This window comes from Necator americanus, chromosome I, assembly GCF_031761385.1.
Source record: "Necator americanus strain Aroian chromosome I, whole genome shotgun sequence".
In the NCBI taxonomy this organism is placed as follows: domain Eukaryota; kingdom Metazoa; phylum Nematoda; class Chromadorea; order Rhabditida; family Ancylostomatidae; genus Necator; species Necator americanus.
This window is the reverse complement of record NC_087371.1, coordinates 30,025,883-30,047,729: the sequence shown is the minus strand read 5'-3', so window position 1 is coordinate 30,047,729 and position 21,847 is coordinate 30,025,883. Positions and strand designations below refer to the sequence as shown.

Here is a 21,847-nt window from a genome sequence, read left to right as displayed (position 1 = left end):
TACTCAAGTTATAAGCAAATGAAAAAAGCAAGTTAGTCGCGAATTTCTGTGAATATGCTGGAGTCCATCATTTCTAACTCCATCTCTTCGAACAGTTCACCTGAACATTAGTTCTAACGCAATTGTTTGGTCATTTATCGATCTACCAAACTGGACAACCTTTCGTTTTGTAGACCTTTATTTATTGGCGACAGAATAGACTCGGAAATTCAGGGTATCTGGTGTATCTGCACAGTTGAAGTAGCCCGTGCAAAGGAAACTGTTAGGATGTCTCGATATTGATTGAAAACGACCGTATCTCAGTCTTTGCTGTGCCTACACCAAGTACCAACGGTTCTTGTTCTATATATTCCTAAAGCTGTTCGTTCTAACTACTACCTCCTTTCCTTTGACCTCTAAAAAAAGCCCGCTTTTTTTGTCTTTGGGCGCTTTTTCTCAGACCACAAACATAAAAACGAGAAAGAAATTATATATAGGGTTCACTAATTGTTGCAATACAAGCATTCCTTTACAACATTTCGTAATTCCTATGATAGAACAGTGTACCGAAGGCGAACAAAAGGCCTCTTCATTATTTTAGTTCGAGTAGGTTTAGAATTGAAAACGTTGAGAAACTTTTGAATTTTGGTTATTCAAACAGACTTAAAAGACTTAAAGCTCAATAGAGGAAGCCTACTCGTTTTTCGAAGGGGATAAGGAAGAATTAAGTTTATCGTCCCAGTGCCACCTTTCCTGCATGCGGACTATGTTATATCTCGTGCTGAATAATACGTAATGTTCTTTTCTGCGTAAAGAATATCATCGCTTGAAACATCACGGGTAGTTGCCATTTTTTCCATATCGTAATTAGGACACTTACATTAATGATGACGATACGTAGAAACTGGTGTGTATAGCCGTGGTATCCCGGTAGGATTGTGACTACGTCATAGGTATGTGCAAATAGCTCTCGACTTTCGTGTCCAATAGATTCCGTGAAGTAAAATGTTCATGTTCTCTTATTTTCTTGCGTAAGCTCGATGTTTCGACAATCTATTTCTGCTCATTTATTCATTTTGACTCTCTTGTTTCCTTTTTGTTGTTCCGGTTCTAGGTCTTCCCTTTTCTTTGGAGTCAGTTATTTACTTCATTAATTTTTTAGGCTTTCGGCCAAGATACGGGTTTTTGACCTAAACACACAATGACTACCGATTTACCAAGCGAGGAGAAGATCTCTATGGAGAACTTCGCACTTTTGCGAGTTCTCGGCAAGGGAGGTGAGCGCAATTCCATGTCAACTGTTGTTGTGCTTTTTACCACATATTCAGTTGCTCAGCACTGCAGCCTATCGATTCTCGTTAGTTTTGTTGTGTGCTCTTCATACAACTCATAAAAAGGAAAGTATGAATGCAGCGTCATATCAAAAAAAAAGTAGAATCAAGATCGATATGTATGTAATTTACTTTGCTGTCTTTGGGCGCTATGAGGATGCGTTCTTTTAAGTAAATTGATAAATTGATGTAAAAAACGTCAACACTAGTATAAATGTTGCTCTGAGCAATCCTAATGCACACTTATCCACAGTCTTTCCGTAGTGAGTATCATGTCCAGTTCATAGTAAGGTGAAAACGGGATGAACCACACGGTTGGAATCGTGGTGGGCCCACACCGTCGCGAACTCCAACGAAGAATGACGATTGCAAAGGTACTTCCTAGGTCCTGACCGCTCCGCTTCACCCCACCGCTGCATGAGGTACCAGCAGCGTGTTTATTCGATTTCTTATCTGGATCAGTATACAACCACTAAATTTCCACTTGCTAGATTTGCCGTAGGTGTTCGGATAAGGTAGATGTATATGTAGAGAACAGAAAATTTTCAAAGGAAGTTGTTCCTTCACAATGTATAGGTAGGTCAAAACGACATGAGTCACGAGTGTAGTTGCGGTGCATTTGCGTACGTGCTCGAAACGAGCGATGGACGCAGCAGTCGGGACCGAGATGGGACCGTCGCAAACAGCAGCGATTGGTGGTGCCAGGAAGGTTTCCACCACGCTCCTAGCCGCTACGCTCCACCGATGCGCCTCGAGGGAAGCCGCGTATGCAATTGCGTACGTGCTTCATGTCATTTGACCCTACTATATAGCAAAATCGAAAAGACATGAAGCACGGTGCAGTTGCTTAAGCGGTTGCGCTTGAAGCGGCGCCGTGGAGATAGCGGTTGGAATCGAGGTGGGAACCTTGCGAACTACGGCGAAAATGGTGCTAACAAGTGTCCTCCCTTGATCATAAGCGCTATGCTCCACCAAACCGCTTCGAGCATCGTGCTTACAAACTAGCCGTTTACAAAGCTGCACCAGCTGTGCTTCAAGTCGTTTTGACCCACTATATTTCTGTTCGTTTGGTCAGGAAACTACAATTCTTTGCAGATATTTGTGAAGAAGTGAAGTGTAGAATGTATGCGGTTGCAGCAAGGAATGTTCTGCTTTTTTTCTTTCCTTTTTTTTTGCTTGAATTATGTGTAATATAACTTGAAAAGGGCGGGTGTGGTGTAGCGGTTAGAGGTTCCGCTTCCTGCACGATCGATCGGAGGTTCGAATCCGCCTTAGTGCTCACCAAGCCTTTCATCCCTCCGGGGTCGATAAATTGGTACCAGACTTGTCTGGGAGGATAAAAACACTAACTTGACACATCGGCTAGCCACCGCAAGTCCTTGTACGGGCCAGTTACACGTCCCTAAACTTCAAACAATTCTGAATTGAAGTGAACGTGGGGGCGCATCCCAAGCGGATTGATTAACGCCAGAAACTTTATCCTTTATCCTTTATAACTTGAAATGGTCTATCTTTTAAATTTTCTGTTTATTAGAATTTGGTTTGCATTTATGCTGTGAGATACTAACTATTAATACTTCGCCTAGCTTGCTTGCACTCATTATACTGATTTCTCATTTTATGACTCGTGGCTTCTTATAGATTAGAAAAAATCTAAGCGAGAGCAGTGCTTCTAGGCATTTACCTTTAGAGGCGCCTTGTTTCGCAGGCTGCGTTCGACTGCACACATCCCTTTTCCTTGAAAACAATGTTCCTTTGTGTTATCTATTCTATGCTCTTCATTTAAAGGTTTCATTTTCAGCTTATGGAAAAGTTTTTTTGGTTCGAAAAATAGGAGGCAAAGATCATGGGCAAGTATACGCCATGAAAGTGCTGAGGAAAGTTAGAGTTAGTTTTTGCATTAATTTCCCTCTCCTATTCGGGCGTACGTTTGGAATAACTCGGATGCTGTTTGCCTGACGTTCGTCTTCTTAATTTCCGATAATTTTTTCGTTGTATTCCTATCTCCTTTTCCAAAAGCCATTTTCTATTTAAGGTGCTCTCAAAGCCAAAAACCCTGGAGCACACGTTAGCCGAACGCCAGGTATTGGAACGTTTGCGCGGTATTCCTTTTCTTGTAAATCTCTACTATGCCTTCCAAACGGATACTAAACTACATATCGTAATGGGTAAGCAAAACTGCTATATCTCTCGAAAATTTGTTCCTCCACTTGTATTTTAGAGTACGTCCGCGGTGGTGAGCTTTTCACGCACTTGTGCAGCCGCGGTGCATTTGATGTCGCAGCAGCTAAATTTATAATCGCTGAACTTATCATTGCTATCGACAGTCTTCATAAAGTGTGTTTTCATTTTGTATTTGTAGTATGATTTCGTCTTCTCACTGTTTAGATCTATTCTTTGTCTTGATAGGTATCTTTCATGATACAACTTTTAGAAGTACTTAAATAATTTGTGATGGAAGTGTTGCTCTAAAACTACATTTAGCAATGATCATCATCATCATTCACCACGTTTTTTTTTTCTTTGAGATTATCCCTTGTTCACCCATTTTGTTGTTTTACAAGTTTCAAAGTTAAAAGGCCTACTTCCTATTCCTGCTGTTTTTCTGTATTTTCTTTTCTTAACTCATGAACCCATGCATCACTACAAGGTTTTTCTACATTGCAGCGCAAGGTGATCTACCGTGACCTTAAGCTGGAAAACATTTTGTTGGACGAAAATGGGCATGTGAAGTTGACTGACTTCGGTTTAAGTAAACTATTAGTGCCTGAGGAATTGGAACGTGCTAATTCTTACTGTGGGACTATCGAATACATGTGAGGTTCCAAAGCACTTTTATTCCTTATTTATTTATTATTACTAAGCATGCAGTTGTACTTTCGAGTTATCATTCTGTTTACTTCATTTTCATAGCTTTTCTAGGTCCCCTGAAGTTATTAATCGACCTGAAGGCGGCTACTCGGATGTTGTTGATTGGTGGTCGATGGGAGTGATTTCGTTTGAACTTCTTACAGGTTGCAGTCCTTTTACTGTTGACGGTGCTGCAAATTCTAGTAAAGAGATAGCTAAGTGCGTTTTTCTTTCAATTTTTGTGTTTGTTCTCTCTTCTAACCTTCATTTCGACAAAAAGCATCTTCTTTCTCGTTTCTTCTTTCTTTTACCTTGAATCAAATATAGGATGAATGCAGTATTGAATTTGTATTTTCCACTTTTATAGGAGGATCATCTCCAAAAAAGTCCCATTTCCACGAAATATGGACCCGGACGCAAAAGATTTTATTGGATCTTTACTAGAGAAAAAACTAGAAAAACGCCTTGGTTACAATGGTGTAGAAGAAATTAAAAAGTAATCATCATAACAAATAGTACGATCGGTAGATTTATTAACTGTACCCGCGTCCATTTCAGCCATCGATTTCTTCGAGACATTGACTGGAATAAGGCGGCTAACCGGCAGCTTACTCCCTTCATTGTGCCGAACATCACGCATGAGGTAATTTCTACAGCGCTTTATTTCGTATTCGGAGATTTTTTTAAATGAATTGCTTGTAAAAGTATAGATTCAAATGTTGTTTCTTTCGACGAAATGGAATTTTTACAGCTTGATGTTCAAAACTTCGCTACGGAATTCACCAATCAACAACCTCTGTACTCTCCTGCTGAATCTCCCATCAATGCAAATGCTCTTTTTAGGGTATGTTGTTTCTTTTTTTTTTCTTATTTTTGTAGAAATACATGCGGAAACTTGACTTTTTCGCATACATCTTACCACTTCTACAGGGATACTCGTACATTTCGCCTTCTGTGATTTTCGCTAACAACAACATCATCGGGGAAGAATTAATGCAAGAGGACATACAGGTACCAAGTCGAGTATCTAGTAGTAGAAGATTTATTTTTCCATACATGTTCTCACTTCTGCTACCGTTACTTTTTAGGCACTTCTAGCAAATTCGTCATTTTTTGGCAAGTACAAACTTGACACCACAGAAAAGGGTTATCTAGGTAGAGGCTCTTTCTCAGTAGTTAGGTGAGATTTCTTCTTACCTTGCATGAGAATTTGCATGGGGCGGAGAATTTTCAACCTTACTCTTCATTTTTATTTCCTTTATATATACAAGTTTGTGTTCTCGTTTTCTCGGCTTACAGAAGGCTATTGGTGTGTTTTTCACAGGCGCTGCGAACGGATAGAGGACGGTGCGATGTTCGCTGTAAAAATTGTGTCGCAAAGATTTGCTACGCAAGCTCAGCGTGAAGCACGAATTTTAGACATTGTTAGAGGTAACGATATTTTCCGTTAGCACTTCTTCCGAGTTCTCGTTCTCTTTTGCATAGAATAATTCATTCCAGCCGAAATTCTTCAGCTGTTTTGTCCCCGAAACAGCGAGGTGTAGCAGGTAGACTGAAGGATGTTGCTACAATTTTGAACCCGTTTTTTAAACCCTGAATTAGCTCATATAAATAAGTTCTCTCTTTAACATCGTATTTGATTGCCTCATTTTAAGGTCACATAAACATCGTAAGACTCGTCGATGTGCATTCCGATCCATTGCACTACTATATCGTTATGGAATTATTAACAGGACAGGAGTTGTTGGTTAGGCTCAGAAAACTTGAAAAATTTACTGAGGTACACATTTTAGCTTATGCTTTTGCTATGTCACCGAATGAAACAACATTTTAAAGGCAGAGGCTGCCGACATAATGCGACAATTAGTGTCGGCCGTCGGCTTTTTGCATGCGAAACGAATAGTTCATCGGGATCTGAAACCTGAGGTGAGCACACGGTGTCTCATTTTGTTTCAATCCTACTATAATGTTGAAAATATATTGTAAAGTCCCTGTATATTGCTGTATGATTAAATTTCCTGAAAACTATACGGCACAGACGAACAGACGAACACTATTAACAAGAAGAAGGAATAGTTTTTCTCTACATCTCCCATTGTTGTCTTGTCGGTCGCGATGAATAAGAGTATTTTCTTTTTCAAGATTGGCGAAACTGTGCGATTTGAGGCGTATAAACAACATCTGTATCACTTCATGATATGGTTTCCTAATGATTTAATTTGTTAAAAATTTTGTTACTTTTGAAGTTACTATATGAATAAAATGTCACTCTGTAGTCGGATTTACTAAGTTTACATATGAAAAATCTTCACACTCGCCTCTTCTTTCCCTCTTTTTTTTTATTTTCGAGTAGGTTGCCCTGCGGTAAGGGACTTTGCAGTGGTACACCGTAGTAGATAAATTAATGTCAGATTTGTTTGAGAGGATAGAAACCCTAATGTCTTGATACCGACATTCTATTCAAAGGCTCAATATTGACACCCATCCTTTTTTTGTCCTTTTATTATTTTCAGTGCTTAATGTGAACTTTGATATGATTTATCATTGAACAAAATCAGTCGATACAATTTCATTTCAATTTCAATTCGATCTATAGATTTGCGAAAAGTTCATAAAATTGATTAATTCCCTTTTCAGAACATTTTATTTGAGAGCGAGGATCCTCACGCTCTTTTACGACTGGTGGATTTTGGATTCGCACGGTTATTACCCGCTTGTGTTGAACAACAGCTGAAGTCAGTCTATCGGAAAATGTACGCAAAGCCAGCCCACCCACCACGACACTGTCAGAGTAACCACCGGCACTTGAAGCGTACCGTTCCTTGTCTTGAAGCGTCTAACAATTAGCACATAGCAAACTTCGTTGTTTTTTGTTCATTCAAAGACGAGGACTCGGTTACGTGTTTCGAGATGCCACAACTAGCTAGCATAGCACGTTTTAGAATGGATGTTGTGACGTAGTGGGTAGATAGGATCGGAGCGGTGCAGCGGAATAAACACGAGAACTTTTTGCTTTTTGCTATCAAAAAACACTTTTTTTTTGCAATTATAAGTTTTCTTTTCCTATTTTCTATTCTTTTGTTGTGATCTAGGAACCATCCTTGTTTTGCTTCTCCGTATCTCATTATAGTGCTTCCGTTTTTTGTGCGCTGTTCAGAAATGCATGTTTTGTTCCTCTAATCCGTTCCGATACTATGGTTGGTTACGTTCTAGTTTCTATTCGTTGCATATCTTCTTCTGTCAATTGTTTACAACTCCTCTGTTTAGAATATCATTTTGAGATGGAATATGCATATATTGTTTTAGGACGCCATGTTTCACTCTTCAATATGCTGCTCCTGAAGTTTTGGATCTCGGAGACACTCTTCCGGAGTACAATGAACAATGCGATTTATGGTCCTTAGGCGTTATTTTGGTAAACAGTCGAATTTTCTTTGTTTTTTTTTTCGACACCTGTCACTTAGTTCGCCGTGAATTTTTCTGCAATAGTCAGTGGAACATTGCTATACTATCACATGTACCTATAGTTTCAACTTCAGTTCACGATGCTCTCTGGTCAAGTTCCGTTCCATGCTCGTTCCAAGACCGAATCTGCCACTGAAATAATGCAACGAATAAGGAAAGCGGAGTTTTCTTTCGAAGGGGACGCGTGGAGAGCAGTATCAGCGGAAGCCAAGCAGCTCATCAATGGTATGTATTGATGAGCTGCTTTTGTTCTGTTTATTGACGTTTCTAGAATCTTTACGACCCGGTAATGTTCAGACTTTCAGTTATTATTCGTTCATTTTGTTGTTTCCTGTTCATGTTCTTCATTTCTCCTTCCATTATGCATTAGCTACTTTTTTTTCCTTTTCCGCGTGCAACTCTCCTATGAACAAACTCTCCGTTAAACGGAGAGTGAGAAAGAAAAGGGGAGGAACAAACATTCTCCAAGACGATTGAGGGAAATTGAACAGAGCCACATTAATATTCGTAGTCTACACCTTGAACTCTATACTTGCCCTTTGAGACCCCAACATCGTCAGTTTCCCGATACGCTTCCTTTAACGGTAAATTCATTTGCAGGTTTGCTTACGGTTGATCCGAAAAAGCGACTTTCCATGCAAGAACTGTCACGACACAAATGGCTGCACTCATCAGCATCTCTTGAAACCCCTCTTCAAACTCCTAGCGTGCTGCCGTCATTTGCCGGTGAATACTGTTTTTTTTTACTTCTTTCTGAATGCCATGACAGGACTAAAGTTTGGAAAATGATTATTCTTCTCTTTAATTTAAAGAGGGGAAGTGTTGACCAGTTATTTATTTGTTATCATGTTGTTTTGTGGGTCCAGTGCAATGAAGAAACCTATCGGACAATTTTTTTCCGTAACAATGTTTGGTGCTGTTGGAGAGCGTGCTTGTTGGTTGGTTATTTGTTGAGTGCATGCGTAGTGTCCATCGTTGACGTTTTCCAAACTTTTGAGGCCATCTACCAGCATTTGTCAATGTTAGAACTGATTAGCATAGTATAGTACTTAGTATTTCACTTAAATAGCAGAGAGTATAGTGTTGGAAACATCACAAAAAAAAACTTTAATCCTTTGTCGAAATAAATTTTAAGAATTGAGGTCAGTTATAGGCAACGTTTCGAATGCACTAATGATCTATGGTGCTCATTTGTTCCAGAACACCTTCATTTAGTTGGCCTAATCAAATACGATGAGTGTGGAGTGAAATTTCCGAGCTTCCACACACTGATTCGACTTCTTTGTAGTACAAAACCGTAGTTTTGTTGATTATTCAACACTTTTCATTATCAAATAAAATCTTTTACAGGAGAAACCTTCAACGAAACTTTGCAAGCGTTCTTAACAGCGAATCGTGATGGATTCCATTTGATGGAAGTTGATGCCGCTCCTTTGATGAAACGACGTGGGCTGAAACGACAAAGTGCTGAAAAAGAAGCTAGTGAAAAGGCTTCCAAACGGTAATTACCTGTTTTGTAATCATCTCAACTCAAGTTCTACCTCAAGTTTTTAAGAACTCTTTCAGGCCTAAAGGGTGCTTTACTGCATCTGATATTTCTTCCTTTCTCCTGGCATTATTGCATCTGCTTAGTTCGCATCTCAAAACACGTTCCTTATTCTTTTTCTTATTAACAGTGGCTGCGAGGAAGCTTGCAGAAATTTGTTCTTCGCATTTAAATGCAGTCATAATTCGTGGAAATTTTCAAGCTTGGGATTTCTTCGCTAACAGGTTAGAGTTGAAGCGTAGTTTACAAATATTACTTTGAAGACGCGTAAATCCAAGAATTTGAAACATCATGAGCACTTAGCGACACCATCCTGCGAAAACACATTCGACAAAAAAAGTGTTGGCTCATTGTGGAGAGCTACCTGTTTTTATCATAAGACTTGTGCGTTATTTGTCAACCACCTGCAGCTACGGTATTCACAACCTCGAGAATCCCTCACGTGTTGCCTTTAACTTCTTTCAGTTAAAAATTGAAAACGTTTGTCTTTCCTTAAGATTTATGAAAGATTGAATGAATCAAAAATCTGTTCTCCCGAAAGCTTTTAAAACAGAGAACATTCGTTACTAAAATTGATCAGGTTTTGGGATTGCATTCAGTTGCGTATGAACCTTCTGGTTCCGCTTGTTCGGAGCAAGTGACGTCATTTACAGTAGAGCGAACAAGGATCGAAAGCAAAAAGCATTGACAACTTCTTGTTTCTTTATACTCCTGCTTTTTTTCTGAGATCAAAATGACATCGGTTACGTGCTTATACCGATCCTGGGTGCCCGCAAAGCAAATTAACAGTCACTTCTCTACTAAAACAACTATTAATCTCTTTTGCTTCAATGTACCTCTTACGTTGTACGTAAAGATAATGAACTCGCAGATATTCTGAGTCCCAAAGTACACCGTAAATAGGTCATACAAAGATTCATCATAAAGATGAAAAAGATTTTTATTTTTCAGATAGCTTTTTTGCATTTTTTCTTCAAACCTTATTGCTAGTAGATCTGTTCCTTTGCGCTCAATAAAGATCACGTTAAAAGGACTTCTTCTTTCAGAGTAGCGGCATTCGAAACGGTCCCAGAAGAGCACTCGACTTCTTCGACTCCTCGTCCCACTCAATTGGGTATGATTTCCCCCGACGTGATGATGAATTATCGTATTCCACCAGCTGGGACGATTCGTGACACTCGAGGTTCAGATTCATCATGATCTGCTGTATTTCTTTTTATTCCTAGTCGATGGCCTTACTGTTGATGTTGTGTTCAGATTTGAAAATGCTTCGTTAAGAACTTAGTAGTTGTATTCAATGGAGAATGCCCATTCTGTCGATCAGCTTTCTCTTTCCATCATTTCATGATTCGATTTGTCTAGCAGTTCAGATAGCTCACTGTACTTTGCTAGAAGTGCTTATCCGAGGAGAAGTCCTCGCTTTCGCCTGTTTTACTTTTTTTCTTTCTTTTCACATTGACAGGTGATCTAGAGTTGTCCGAATGTAAAGATATCGATTTTATTTAGATTTCAATGTGATCCACTTTTCTGACGGATTATTCGTTTTTTACTTTCTAGTCGTACATTTGTATATATTTTTCATTATCATCCTTATCACATCATGACGATTCTTGCATTTAAGATGCTTAAATTAAGCTATAGATCTGTTTTGTTCTCTCCGAATGTGATCATCGTAACAATCAGTTAGCAATTGGTAGTTAATTTTTGTTATCTCGCCTCTCTTCCCATGTACAAGTGTGATTCGGTTAACACTTACCCTGTTGTTCTTGTAGAGTAGAATCAACCATAGTATTCTTAATTGTAATACGAACCTCGCTATCATATCTTTTAGTCATTTACATTGTGATTCTTTTATGTTGCGCTATATTTGTTCCAGAACTCTAGTACGGTCTTGCCACATACATATGAAGATTTTGCCCACAACAATTAAGAGGTGTCTAGAAATCTGTTCACTTGCGGTACATATGTCGCTAATGTATGGGTTTAAACGTTTCCATGCTTAACTGCTATTTTACACTTTTTTGAGATCTAATTTCTTTCTGGAAATGTATTTCCTATCAAATAACATTGTAAAACATACAATCTATAGTATCCCTTTGGTAACTAAAGCACTATGCACACGATGAACAGGCAAACCAACAACATTACTGAAACAACCATGTACACCACGCACAAAAACTGCACCATACTCTTGGATACCGTACGACCCCGCTCGAGTCCTGAAAACAATCTATTCCCAATCTGTATTGTGTGATTTGCACAATGTAACATAATTTCTAATCAATTCTTAGAACAATTTTATGAGGACATCATTTAGCCGGGTAGGTGTCACGAGGTGTTGTCACACGTAGAGCAAGCACTTATCGCAACGCTAAACATTTGTATCGATTGTGGGGAGCTCTCGCGAGTTCAACTACCACGGGTCAACCGTAACTTTTTATTCCTTTTGATATGTAGTAGTGTAAATTCTGCTAGAATTTTCTTTTTTCTGTTGTTGTTGTTGGTGTTCACTGCACTGCGAAAATTTGCGAGATTCACCGCAGTTTTAGAGCATCTAGGGCAGCTAAAGTCGTTTTTGTCCATCTCCGTCATATGCGTTCGATCTTTAGAGCTATCCTAGACATGGACGGCCGGGTTTTCATAGCTAGATACAACTACGCGTACTTCCTACTCCGAAATTCGTATAGCGTTTGTCTGCAATAGCGAATATCAACAGTTACACATTCCAAGCATGATCTATAGTCGCGTCAATACGACATGGAACACGAGTGTAGTTGATGTGCATTTGCGTACGCGATCGAAACGGCGCTGTGGAGGCAGCAGTTGGAACCGAGGTGGGCCCGTCGCCAACTGCAGCGATGATGGTGCCAACAAGGATTTCACCACGCTCCTAGCCACTACGTTCCACCGACGCGCCTCGAAAGAAGCCGCGTACGCAATTGCGTACGTGTTTCATGTCGTTTTAACCCTACTATATATTGCTGTTCACTGCACTATATATTACATCAGTTTTTCTGCTAGAGATTCCATCCAGTTTCCCGTAATCGCCTTGAAGGACGGCATGGGAAACCGCGCTTGTTCCTACCACGTACGTTAGAACGCAGCACATTTATGCACGTGCCGGCTCCACGAGCGAGCGGTCGAAAATCAATGAGGTCTCCTCAGCGGACTATTCAAGTAAAACCAATGAATAGCCACAGAAAAAATCGGAACGTGTAACGATGCGCGTTCTAACGTACTTCATAGCGACGAAAACCATTTTTCATGATGATTAGAGGGGAATGAGCGGGGCTACGGGAATACTCGTAATCTAATCTTCTAACTTTCTATTTCCCCACAGAGACCACAACATCGTCAGTTCCGTGAGCCTTTAACTGGTTTCTTCCCTAAAATGAAATCGCTGACTGTGACTCCTGCCTTCATGGAAAATTCCTTCAGAAAATGCGGTCCCCAGTAGAGGAGAGTCATCATCTCAAATAGACCGTGAAGAAAGTAGTAGTAGCTGGGACGAAGATTTTTAACTACGTGCCGCCTATTATGGGTGAAAAACGTTTTGAACATGTTCGGTAGTGACTGCAACCTTTTTCAGTTTTCTTATCTGTAGTTGCTCCATTTATTTGATTGCAAAGAAAGAAAAGATCAAATATTTTGAAAATGTTGGCCAGCTACATTCGGCGTAAAACGAGTTGTAACGGGACGACGAGTTCTTGGTGAAGACGTGAAGTGAGTCCTCCTTACAGTATGCGGGAATCTCGAGCCTCCTTTCTTGGTTTTTACGATTCCTTCTTTTTTGGTGTAATAATGCGTGAGCAGGATCACGTAGTACTAGCGAAACCCTTTTCCATTACACAGTTTTATCGCTTGTTTTGCTTCTGGGACGCTTCTAAGGTTTTAGTTAGTAAGGCTTTAATTTCTTTTTGACTAATTTTTTCGTTTCAATTTTTCTGTATGGTTGTGCAAAATTTTCATCCTTTGTAGTCATAATACCAAGAGTTTTTTTTTTTCACTTTTGAGGTGATGAAATTAGGAGAAACTACTGATCCAGTAGTTTCTCCTAATTTCATCACCTCAAAAACTTTAGTCGCCTCAAAAGCAACTATAGATGGATTCCTCCCCCACTTCATGCGTAAGTGTGCATAATCAGCCCTCTTCTGATGTGGAATTAGGAATTTTGGTATGACTCCGACTATAGCAAACACCAAACAACCAACATCCACAGCATCACAAAAAATGGGACAAAAATTGAGTCCTCACAAACTGAGATCTTACAGGCATCCTAAGAGCAATACGAAGGACAAAACTAATGAGCTTTATTATCATTACGTAAGCCCATAGATGCTCTATTACACAAAAAAGTGGAAACCTACAGAGAGCAAAAAGAAAAAAAGTATGAGGAGTTTTTCCCATACTGCTCCGTGCACGCTTTCACCGAAGAAGCGTCGAGTCGTCCCATTAGAACACGTTTTATAGCAAATGTACATTTTAAAACTGATTAATGTTCCGTAAGAAGATCTGAGCCTCTCCAACAGGTGACTTCCCAAAAAAAAATGTAGTATGTTGTAAAAGTTGTTATTTTGCAAGACTTATCTTCGAAGCGTCAAAGCTCAAACTAAAATGAAAGCAAGTGCACCCAATTCACTGTAGCTACGGGAATTTTCGGGATTCTGCCATTAATTTATACTTGTAGTAAAAACTGTCTGAACCATACATATTTTTCACAGGTTGAATATTCTTATTCAATCAAGGAACTTATAAGACTCACAGTGGCTCCCCGCTATCAACGTATTGCTTTATAATCCTGTCCGGATAGTCTCCAAATTGGACCCGAGTCTCTTCGCTGAACACCTCCTCACTCCCATCAGCGTATGCAAGGGCGACTCCAGAGTATACTAGGTGCTCTCGACCTCGTAGTCTTAAGAAATAAATTTATTGACGTTATCGATCAAGAATGATTCCAACTGTAACCTTTGCAATGTAGCAAATGCGTCGTCTGCATTGGCTGGCTTGCCCACGATTTCATCTTCAAAGTAAATAACTGTGTCTGACGCGATGACGACATCATACCGTTCCTGTTAACCTCGATGGTGCAAATTTGAAAATGTAATTACTTTTGTTGATCATCTTACTTTGTTCTTCTTCATATCTTCTAAAACTGCGTGAAGCTTCCCACGCGCTGTTTGTTCGACAAACTCTCGTACGGGTAGTGTCTTTGGCAGGTTTTCTTCGAAATTTGACACACGAACAACAGGATTATGAATCCCCTGCAATAATCGTGTCGTTTCTTTTTCTGGCAGCTGTATTATTTAATACTCATGTACAAATTATTTGATTCAGTGAAATAATTGTTTTAGCAGAATTTCATATAGATTCATTTCATTTTATGGATTTCATTCAGATTATTCTACCTGAAGCAAGTGTGAACTTTTGGAGCAAAACAGTGGGAACAGCGAATTCCGTTCTAAAAACGCTTTGCGTGTGCTAATGCACCGTGGAGAGTGAAAGAGGTGCGTATTCAATGCATTCAAATGCTTAAGTAGTGAGTGAAATTAAACTAGTTTTCTTCTTTATGTGTATTTGTTACATCCTCTACTATTTTTAATGGAATTATCTTCTGTACACCTTTTACATCAAAGAAAACCGTCTATTCATTGTTCAAAGTCAAAGACGATTACGTCATTCCGTTATAAAAACGCTTTTTATGGGCGCAGAATTTCTCTTAAACGTTAGTAATGATACATTGCAAATAAAAGAAGGCAATCTTTTTCTTCTGTGCACGAATCAGTTGCGAGATGTCCATAGTCGGATAAACACGACATGAAGCACAGTGCAATTACGTAAGCGGTTGCACTCGAAGCGACGCTGAGGAGAAAGCGGTTGGAATCGACGTGGAACCATCATGAACTGTAGCAATGAAGCCGGAGTCCTCGCTCGATCCTAACCGCTACGCTCCACCGCATCGCTTCGAGTGCAACAGCTCACGGAAGTGCTCCGTGCTTCATGTTGTTTTGACTCTACTATGCGTTATTCGATGTTCACTACATCAAATAAGGAAAATTGTAATTTCATAAAGTCTTCTCGCTTTCTAGATCTTTTCTTCCGCTTTGCAATACCAATAAAGTTCTTTATGCGCTAATTTACCTTTTGCTTACTGAAGAGATAAGCTGTGTAGAAGTATATCGACATATGAAGTGGTCTTTGCGATCTATGAGTTCTCATATGGAAATATCTATTACGACGTCTGTTTTGTATCACAACAATGATGCTAACCGCACTTTTAGTTTGAAAAGATTATCAATGATTAGATTAGATTATCATTATCAGAGACGTTTAAACCCTGCAATTCGAACAAGTAATTTGAAAAACCTGAGGATTTCATTAATAAGCTATGTTTCTACTGTTTTAATTGATGCAATGACGTATTCAATGAAATTTCTTCAGATAAGCAACTCACAATCTGCTCCAAAAGCTTAAGACGGTTGGGCGACTGACTTGCGAGCACCACGATGGCCGGTGTAATCGGAACTCGGTCGTCTTTTGCTGTCGATGTGGACATCCTGTTGCGAAGAGCACTCGTACTTAGTAAACTATTCACAAAAAGTTGGGGTAGTCCTCAGACGTTTCGAGAGTGAGTCGCTTAATATTCAAATAATGTTTGCATTTTAAGGTTTTAAGTTTATAATGTTTAAAACATCCGAAAAGTCCCTAAATTATTTCAAGAGAGGTTTGTTCATTTAATTCCTACGAGTGGCAGAGAATAACAAGTTTGTTTTAAACATAGATTTTGTGCCCACTCAAGACACAGATCTTTCGGTTTCTTTTTTTTTTCTCTGTCCTCGAATGCCCATCTGTCTCAATCGTTATTGGCTAAAACAGCTAAAACTCCCAGAACACTAAAATATCACAACATGACAACTCTGGATGAATAGCCGAAGGTATTTTTCATTTCAGATTAATGAAGCACAAATCAGAGGTGATGTCAAAACGAAGAGCTGAAGAATGCTGGAAGTCAATGAAAGTGGAAATGATTGTAGAGAAGGTCAGTCGAATACCTCAGTTTTATCAAGAGGGCGATAACGCCGAAGTGTTAGCTGCTAATAAACATCAATAATAATCTTGGCTACGATTCAAGTGACTCTATAAAAGCTACGTATTTATCAAGATTGTGTGAGAGTGGTGTTGTAATCAGGGATGAATGAATAATTGGGTTCTTCTCTTATCTGTCCTTTTGCTATTAACGCCTACTGAATCGTTCTACCTGGATCGCATTACCACGCTATGGATAGTTCGTGAGGTTTGTACCGTAGAACGGGTCGAGCTAACAGAATAAACATCCACGGCGAAGGGAAAAAGGATGCACAAACAGAAAGTAACGGATTCTTAAGACTGCAAAAAAAGTCTGTGGTAAATACGATTTGAAGAACTGTGAAAACCTTAACTTACAATTTAAGAAAAAAAAACTTTAAAAACCTATACTTACAAAAGCTACAACTTTAAGAATTGAACTTCTAATAGTGGAGCTTATCGGAACTGATTATTGCGCCGTAGTGCTCTACTTGTTCTCTCCTTTTATATTAAGGTCCTAGTGTTGTCCATTTGCCCTACTTGTAACTTCTGAGGAGCGAAATTACCGTCGGGCAATCTTTTGGTGTATAACCCGAAGGCACTGTGAATGAATGGCTGTGGGTCAATATATAATAGTATAATAGTATAGTCAGTATGTTCAATATATAATACAATTCACTTTTTAATTCATTTCATTTCCCATATTTACTTTTTGTTCTCTCTCCTTTTCATTTTTTTCTTAACGGTGGTTTTAAGTCGTTCAACCACCTATAGCTGTGCTTTCAGGTTTTTCAAGAGTTTTTTTTCTTTTTTAGGATTGTAGGTTCAAGTTTTTTTCCGAAGCTTTATCGTAATTCTATAGATGTTGACCATTTTTATCTTAGTTATATAGGATTTTTTTTACCCACTCGTTTGTAGTTACATCCCACCTTGGACGCATATCGATGCAAACTGCTCTGCATCAGAGTGATTGGCTTGGACATACTTATGTGCTGCCAGCATCTAGTTTGTGGTCACCAGTATTATTGGTGAAAATGTAGAAATAAATACAATTAGTATCCATAGCGCAAAAATTTGTAGCGTAGTGCCGAAATCTCTACCATAGTCCGGTTTTTTCTTCATTTTTACTAAGTATGGTTTTGGTTTTGTGACACTTTTACGGGGGGGGAGCGTATACGTTTATCACTATTCTCTTGCAACTTTTCATTACTGATTTAATTTTTTGGCATCAAGGGCTACTCAAAACTTGCAAAAAGAAGAAAATAACAAGGTATTATTATTTATGTTCTAGGAACAAGTGAGTCGAGGTGTGCGAGTGCTTGATGGGTATTTTCGGAGTCCTCATGCAATGATGTATCCGAACCAAATGCCTGGATGCCTACAATGGGCCCGTTGGAGAGCATATCTGCCAGCTATGCAAAGGAAAGGAGTCTGCATTCATTTGGCTGGTACTGGAGACCACTCTTACATCAGGTTTGCGTTTCTTATAAAACTGTCTTATTCTCACGATTTTGAACGGGCCTTAATATATTTTGATGATAGGTAACATCCAAATACGTCACCACTGTTTACTTGAGTGAGAATAACGCCTTAAAATCAAGTAAGCATTAGGTGAAGTAAAAAGTTTTGAGCGTTTTTTTCACTTTATTTCAGCGATGAAATTAACGTAGTTAGAACTAACCAGATCAAATATGCACCATTTTGTTCGATAACTTTTGTCTATTATGATGGCAATTTCATAACTCGGCAATTGAGGAAACCCTCGTCCTTTTGGCAAAAAAAAAACCTGACCACTTTATTTTCACAAGCCTCTCTTGAGCTCAGTTTTGTACCATCAAGAAAAGTTTGCAAATGCTTGAAGAGGTGATAGTCGTTGGTGCCATGTCTGGACTACACGGCTGGTACAGTAGAACCATCCATCCAAGCTCTCGGAGCTTCGCGTAGTTAAAGATGTGTGCGGCATACGACACAACATCTTTCTTAGTGACCAATTTTGGCCGCTTCTGGTCGATCGCGTGCTTCGACACTGCATTGCCTTCTTGGCCGTTAATCCGGTCTTGGCGATCGCTTTTTCGGTTTTTGTTCTCACCTTGACATCGCCGTATAATATGACCCAATGTGATGTTTACATCGTCATATCGATATATTAGATTGGTGCAAAAATAATGCGCGTTTTTTTGTTGCCTTATCTTCACGACAATTTTTTTTGGTTACAGTCATCTTTAATGTTAGAAGTTGTATAGCATTTCGTAGCGCATTTCGTGATCGTCATTAGTGCTGAAGTGATTCTGAACGAGAATCAGCATTTTGTCAGTACCAAGACTTAGAAGATAATATGTCCAGACAAAATCTTCACTAAAACTTCTTCTACGAGTTCAAGCTGGGCAGATCTGCAGCAGAGACAGCTCGGAATATCAGCGGAGTTTGGGCTGAAGGAAGCACCACCGAATCCACGGTACGATGTTGGTTCCAAAAGTTTTGTTGAAGGTAAGCAAGGCTGCGGCCGCCGTTCTGAAGTTGACGACCATCTGCTGAAGGCAATCATCGAAGATGATCCACTTAAAATAACACGAGAGGTTGTCCAAGAACTAAGCGTTGACCATTCAAGAGTCGTCCGTCATTTGTAAAAAAAAAAATGAAAAAGTGAGAAAGTTGAACAAGTGGGTGCCGATGAACTGAGCGAGTCCCAAAGAACCCGCCGTTTTGAGATCTGCTCAACGCTTCCGTTACGCAACTAGAACTATCCATTTCTAAATCGTATTTTTATGTGCGATGAAAACTGGATCCTTCACGACAACAGGAAGCGTCCTGCTCAATTAATTGGAAAGAGCTCCTAAGCATTTCTCAAAGCCTAAAATGCACCCGATGAAGGCCATGGTGACTGTGTGTGGAGGTGTGCTGCAGGCGTAATCCACTTCAGCTTCATGAAACCTGGCGAGACCATCACCGCAGAGAAGTACTGCAATGAACTGTACGAGATTCAACAGAAACTCCAATTTCCTCGCCCGGCGTTGGTGAAGAAAAAGGGCCCGATTCTTCTACACGACAATGCTCGGCCACACATTTCAAAGGTCCGAGACTCTGCCTCACCCGCCATATTCGCCAGACCTTTCGCCAACCCGACTATCACTTTTTCCCACATCTGGATAGCTGCCTAAGGGGTAAGATCTTCCAAAGCTAAGGTGAAGCCGAAAACAAATTTCGGAAGTTCGTGGACTCCAAAAGCTTCGACTTTTATGCATCGTGAATAAGCAAACTTGTATCTTGTTGGCAATGATGCGTGACAAAAGGCGTGTAATGGTTGTCATTTCGAATGATAAAGTTGATTTGAGGCGAGTTATATCGTTTCGAAGTGAATGTTTGAAAACGCGCATTTTTACACCACTCTAATAGATACACTAAAAATATCTAGCGAAAACGCTCAGAACTTTTTACTTCACTTAATATAAATCTGAAAACAAAGAATCCTTCGTTTAGACGTGAGCTGGGGTTTGCCAAAGGACTTCTGGAAGATGGTATTGGATCTATCCTCCTCCAGAATCCCTTCTATGGGGAACGTAAACCCCCATCGCAATTCCGATCATCACTTCAAAATGTCTCTGATTTGTTCGTCATGGGAGCTGCATTGATCTCGGAGTGTAACTATCTTATTGACTGGGCTAAATCTGAAGGTTATGGACCAATGGGTTTGTCAGGGGTAAGCTCTTTTTAGTATTTGAATTGGTTTGCCTTCCAAGGGCTACGATTTCGCGTACTTTTTTCGTTCCCATTTGTTCAAAGCTTACTGTTAGTTTTTAGACGCCACAAACTTCTTTTCGACGCTTCGGTGTTCTACTTTCTGGTTACTGTTATCGTTTAAAGTGATTAAGTGCTTTTCACAGATTTTCTTGTAAGGAAATTAGCAATGAAACGGAGATTGGATGGCTAATGTGCAGAGGAATAGTTATGCAAGTGATTTGTTTTGTTGAAGGTCTCTATGGGCGGATTTATGGCCTCATTGGCAGCTTCCAACGTGTGCGAACCAGTGGTAGTCGTTCCTTGCATGTCCTGGACAACAGCAGGACCTGCCTTCACCGAAGGTACGCCACATTATTAGTTCAATAGAAATATTACTCCTCATTTCATACTGCAGGTGCATTACGACCATCTATCAATTATGAACGGCTTCAGCAACAAGTTGAAGATAGGTCATACTTGGAGAAACTTCGCAGCATACCTAACCAGAACTGGGTAGATGACATGGTGAGTGGATAAAATGGTAAACAATCGCACACTATGAATATGCTTTTCAGTTTGAAAGGCATGAAAGAAATGGACTTGGGCTTGCATACAACATGATGTGCATTTTAATGGACGAGTTCACTTGCCTTCTCAATTATCCAGTGCCACTAGATACCTCTTTATGTACGGCGGTTGTGGCTGAACATGACGCTTATGTCCTGCGATCACACGGAGCTCCAGATTTTAGGGTGAGAGTGTTAAATCGTTTTCTCTAAGAACATGGGGTTATTGCAGTTTTTGATGTGACAAGATCTTGTATCATGTCTGCGCGACTTTTCCAAGTGCACATAGTATCAAAGCTTGACGGGGCTAGTGGTCGTGAGTTCCGAGAGGAGAGGTATTGCGGAGGTAATGAAGAGTAGCAGGAATCTATTTCTTAGTATAATATTGTCCTCCTATGTGAAACATCCGATACCAGACATTGAAGACACCTTTTTTTTGGTGATGAACCACAAAACCACTATTTTAAGTTTTTTTTCCTCATTACGCAGTAGTTGTTTATGCACAGCACTATGCCGCTCTACAGATCCCAAAATCGCAAGAACCTAAAAAAAAGAAACTGAGGTTAATTTAGTGGGTTATTTCATCCGTTGGATAAATTTTACATCCATTCTACCGTAACGCCCTTTCCCATATTTGCAGTACAAATACTGCAAGGGCTTTATTTCTCAGAATATCTATCATAACAGTTATGGGGAGAGGGATGAGAGCGCCTTATATCTGCGGTTCAAGGGTTTCCCGTATGAGCGAAACCATTATTGACTAGCACCGTTAGGTCTTCTGAATTCTAGACTAGAACTACCCTGTTCCACCGTAAAAAAAAAACAATCGCACATTTCCAGCAAGTATGGCCAGGAATGCGAGTCCTTGAAATGAATCGCATGGGACATGTCACAGGTTTCCTGCAAGGGCATCAAATATTTCGGAGTACTATCGCCCAATTGATCCACCGTATGGAAACCTTGAAAGAATGACAAGAAGAATACTCGGCTCGCACACTTCCTGATTATCGTTGATTCCAGATCAAAATTTGTTGTTAGGTCTTTTTATGTACATTTTTAGATAGCTATTTTTTCTTCGTCTTAGTATCTGTGAATGTTGTATAGACTACGTTCATAGTGAATAGGGTCCGTGACGGTTCTACCTTGACATAACGAATTAATGTGGTCACGCTCTTAAGTACTCGCCTTTCTGTACAGTGCCTTTCCAGCAGTCACGTATTTGATAAGGAAGATTTCTAAAACCTTCCACATGTTTTCTTACAGAGCACTATATTCAGTGTATGTTCAATGCACATTTTCAACAACTAAAGTATAGACTATGCGTTCATAGC

General features: G+C 39.7%; 3 protein-coding genes across 6 annotated transcripts; 2 read left to right on the top strand and 1 right to left on the bottom strand.

Moving 5' to 3' along the window:
* Positions 1-1,180: 1,180 nt before the first annotated feature.
* RB195_007303 (uncharacterized protein) lies at positions 1,181-10,448 on the top strand (the record flags this gene model as incomplete). 2 transcript variants are annotated; one of them, XM_064180855.1, is made up of 21 exons in its annotated part: positions 1,181-1,256; positions 3,112-3,197; positions 3,346-3,478; positions 3,532-3,647; positions 3,978-4,126; positions 4,233-4,379; positions 4,528-4,656; positions 4,719-4,803; positions 4,912-5,004; positions 5,091-5,171; positions 5,249-5,340; positions 5,485-5,591; positions 5,816-5,940; positions 5,997-6,086; positions 6,798-6,895; positions 7,467-7,575; positions 7,700-7,850; positions 8,226-8,351; positions 8,976-9,126; positions 10,218-10,354; positions 10,429-10,448. In XM_064180855.1, 21 exons carry the CDS (start codon positions 1,181-1,183, stop codon positions 10,446-10,448), a joined length of 2,301 nt encoding a protein of 766 aa, XP_064037692.1. The 2 variants fall into 2 exon arrangements, with proteins under 2 accessions (XP_064037692.1, XP_013293014.2); XM_013437560.2 differs by having other exon boundaries at positions 6,798-6,913.
* An 806-nt stretch (positions 10,449-11,254) lies between these two features.
* Positions 11,255-15,724, bottom strand: RB195_007302 (uncharacterized protein; the record flags this gene model as incomplete). Of its 2 annotated transcripts, none has more annotated exons than XM_013437559.2 (5): positions 11,255-11,390; positions 13,934-14,083; positions 14,137-14,240; positions 14,298-14,432; positions 15,623-15,724. In XM_013437559.2, 5 exons carry the CDS (start codon positions 15,722-15,724, stop codon positions 11,255-11,257), a joined length of 627 nt encoding a protein of 208 aa, XP_013293013.2. The 2 variants fall into 2 exon arrangements, with proteins under 2 accessions (XP_013293013.2, XP_064037691.1); XM_064180854.1 differs by lacking the exon at positions 15,623-15,724 and adding an exon at positions 15,310-15,387.
* On the top strand, positions 15,675-21,488 carry RB195_007301 (uncharacterized protein; the record flags this gene model as incomplete). Of its 2 annotated transcripts, XM_064180853.1 has the most annotated exons (8): positions 15,675-15,796; positions 16,120-16,207; positions 17,525-17,706; positions 19,711-19,930; positions 20,204-20,312; positions 20,366-20,475; positions 20,526-20,702; positions 21,357-21,488. In XM_064180853.1, 8 exons carry the CDS (start codon positions 15,675-15,677, stop codon positions 21,486-21,488), a joined length of 1,140 nt encoding a protein of 379 aa, XP_064037690.1. The 2 variants fall into 2 exon arrangements, with proteins under 2 accessions (XP_064037690.1, XP_013293012.2); XM_013437558.2 differs by lacking the exon at positions 15,675-15,796 and having other exon boundaries at positions 16,124-16,207.
* Positions 21,489-21,847: the final 359 nt, after the last annotated feature.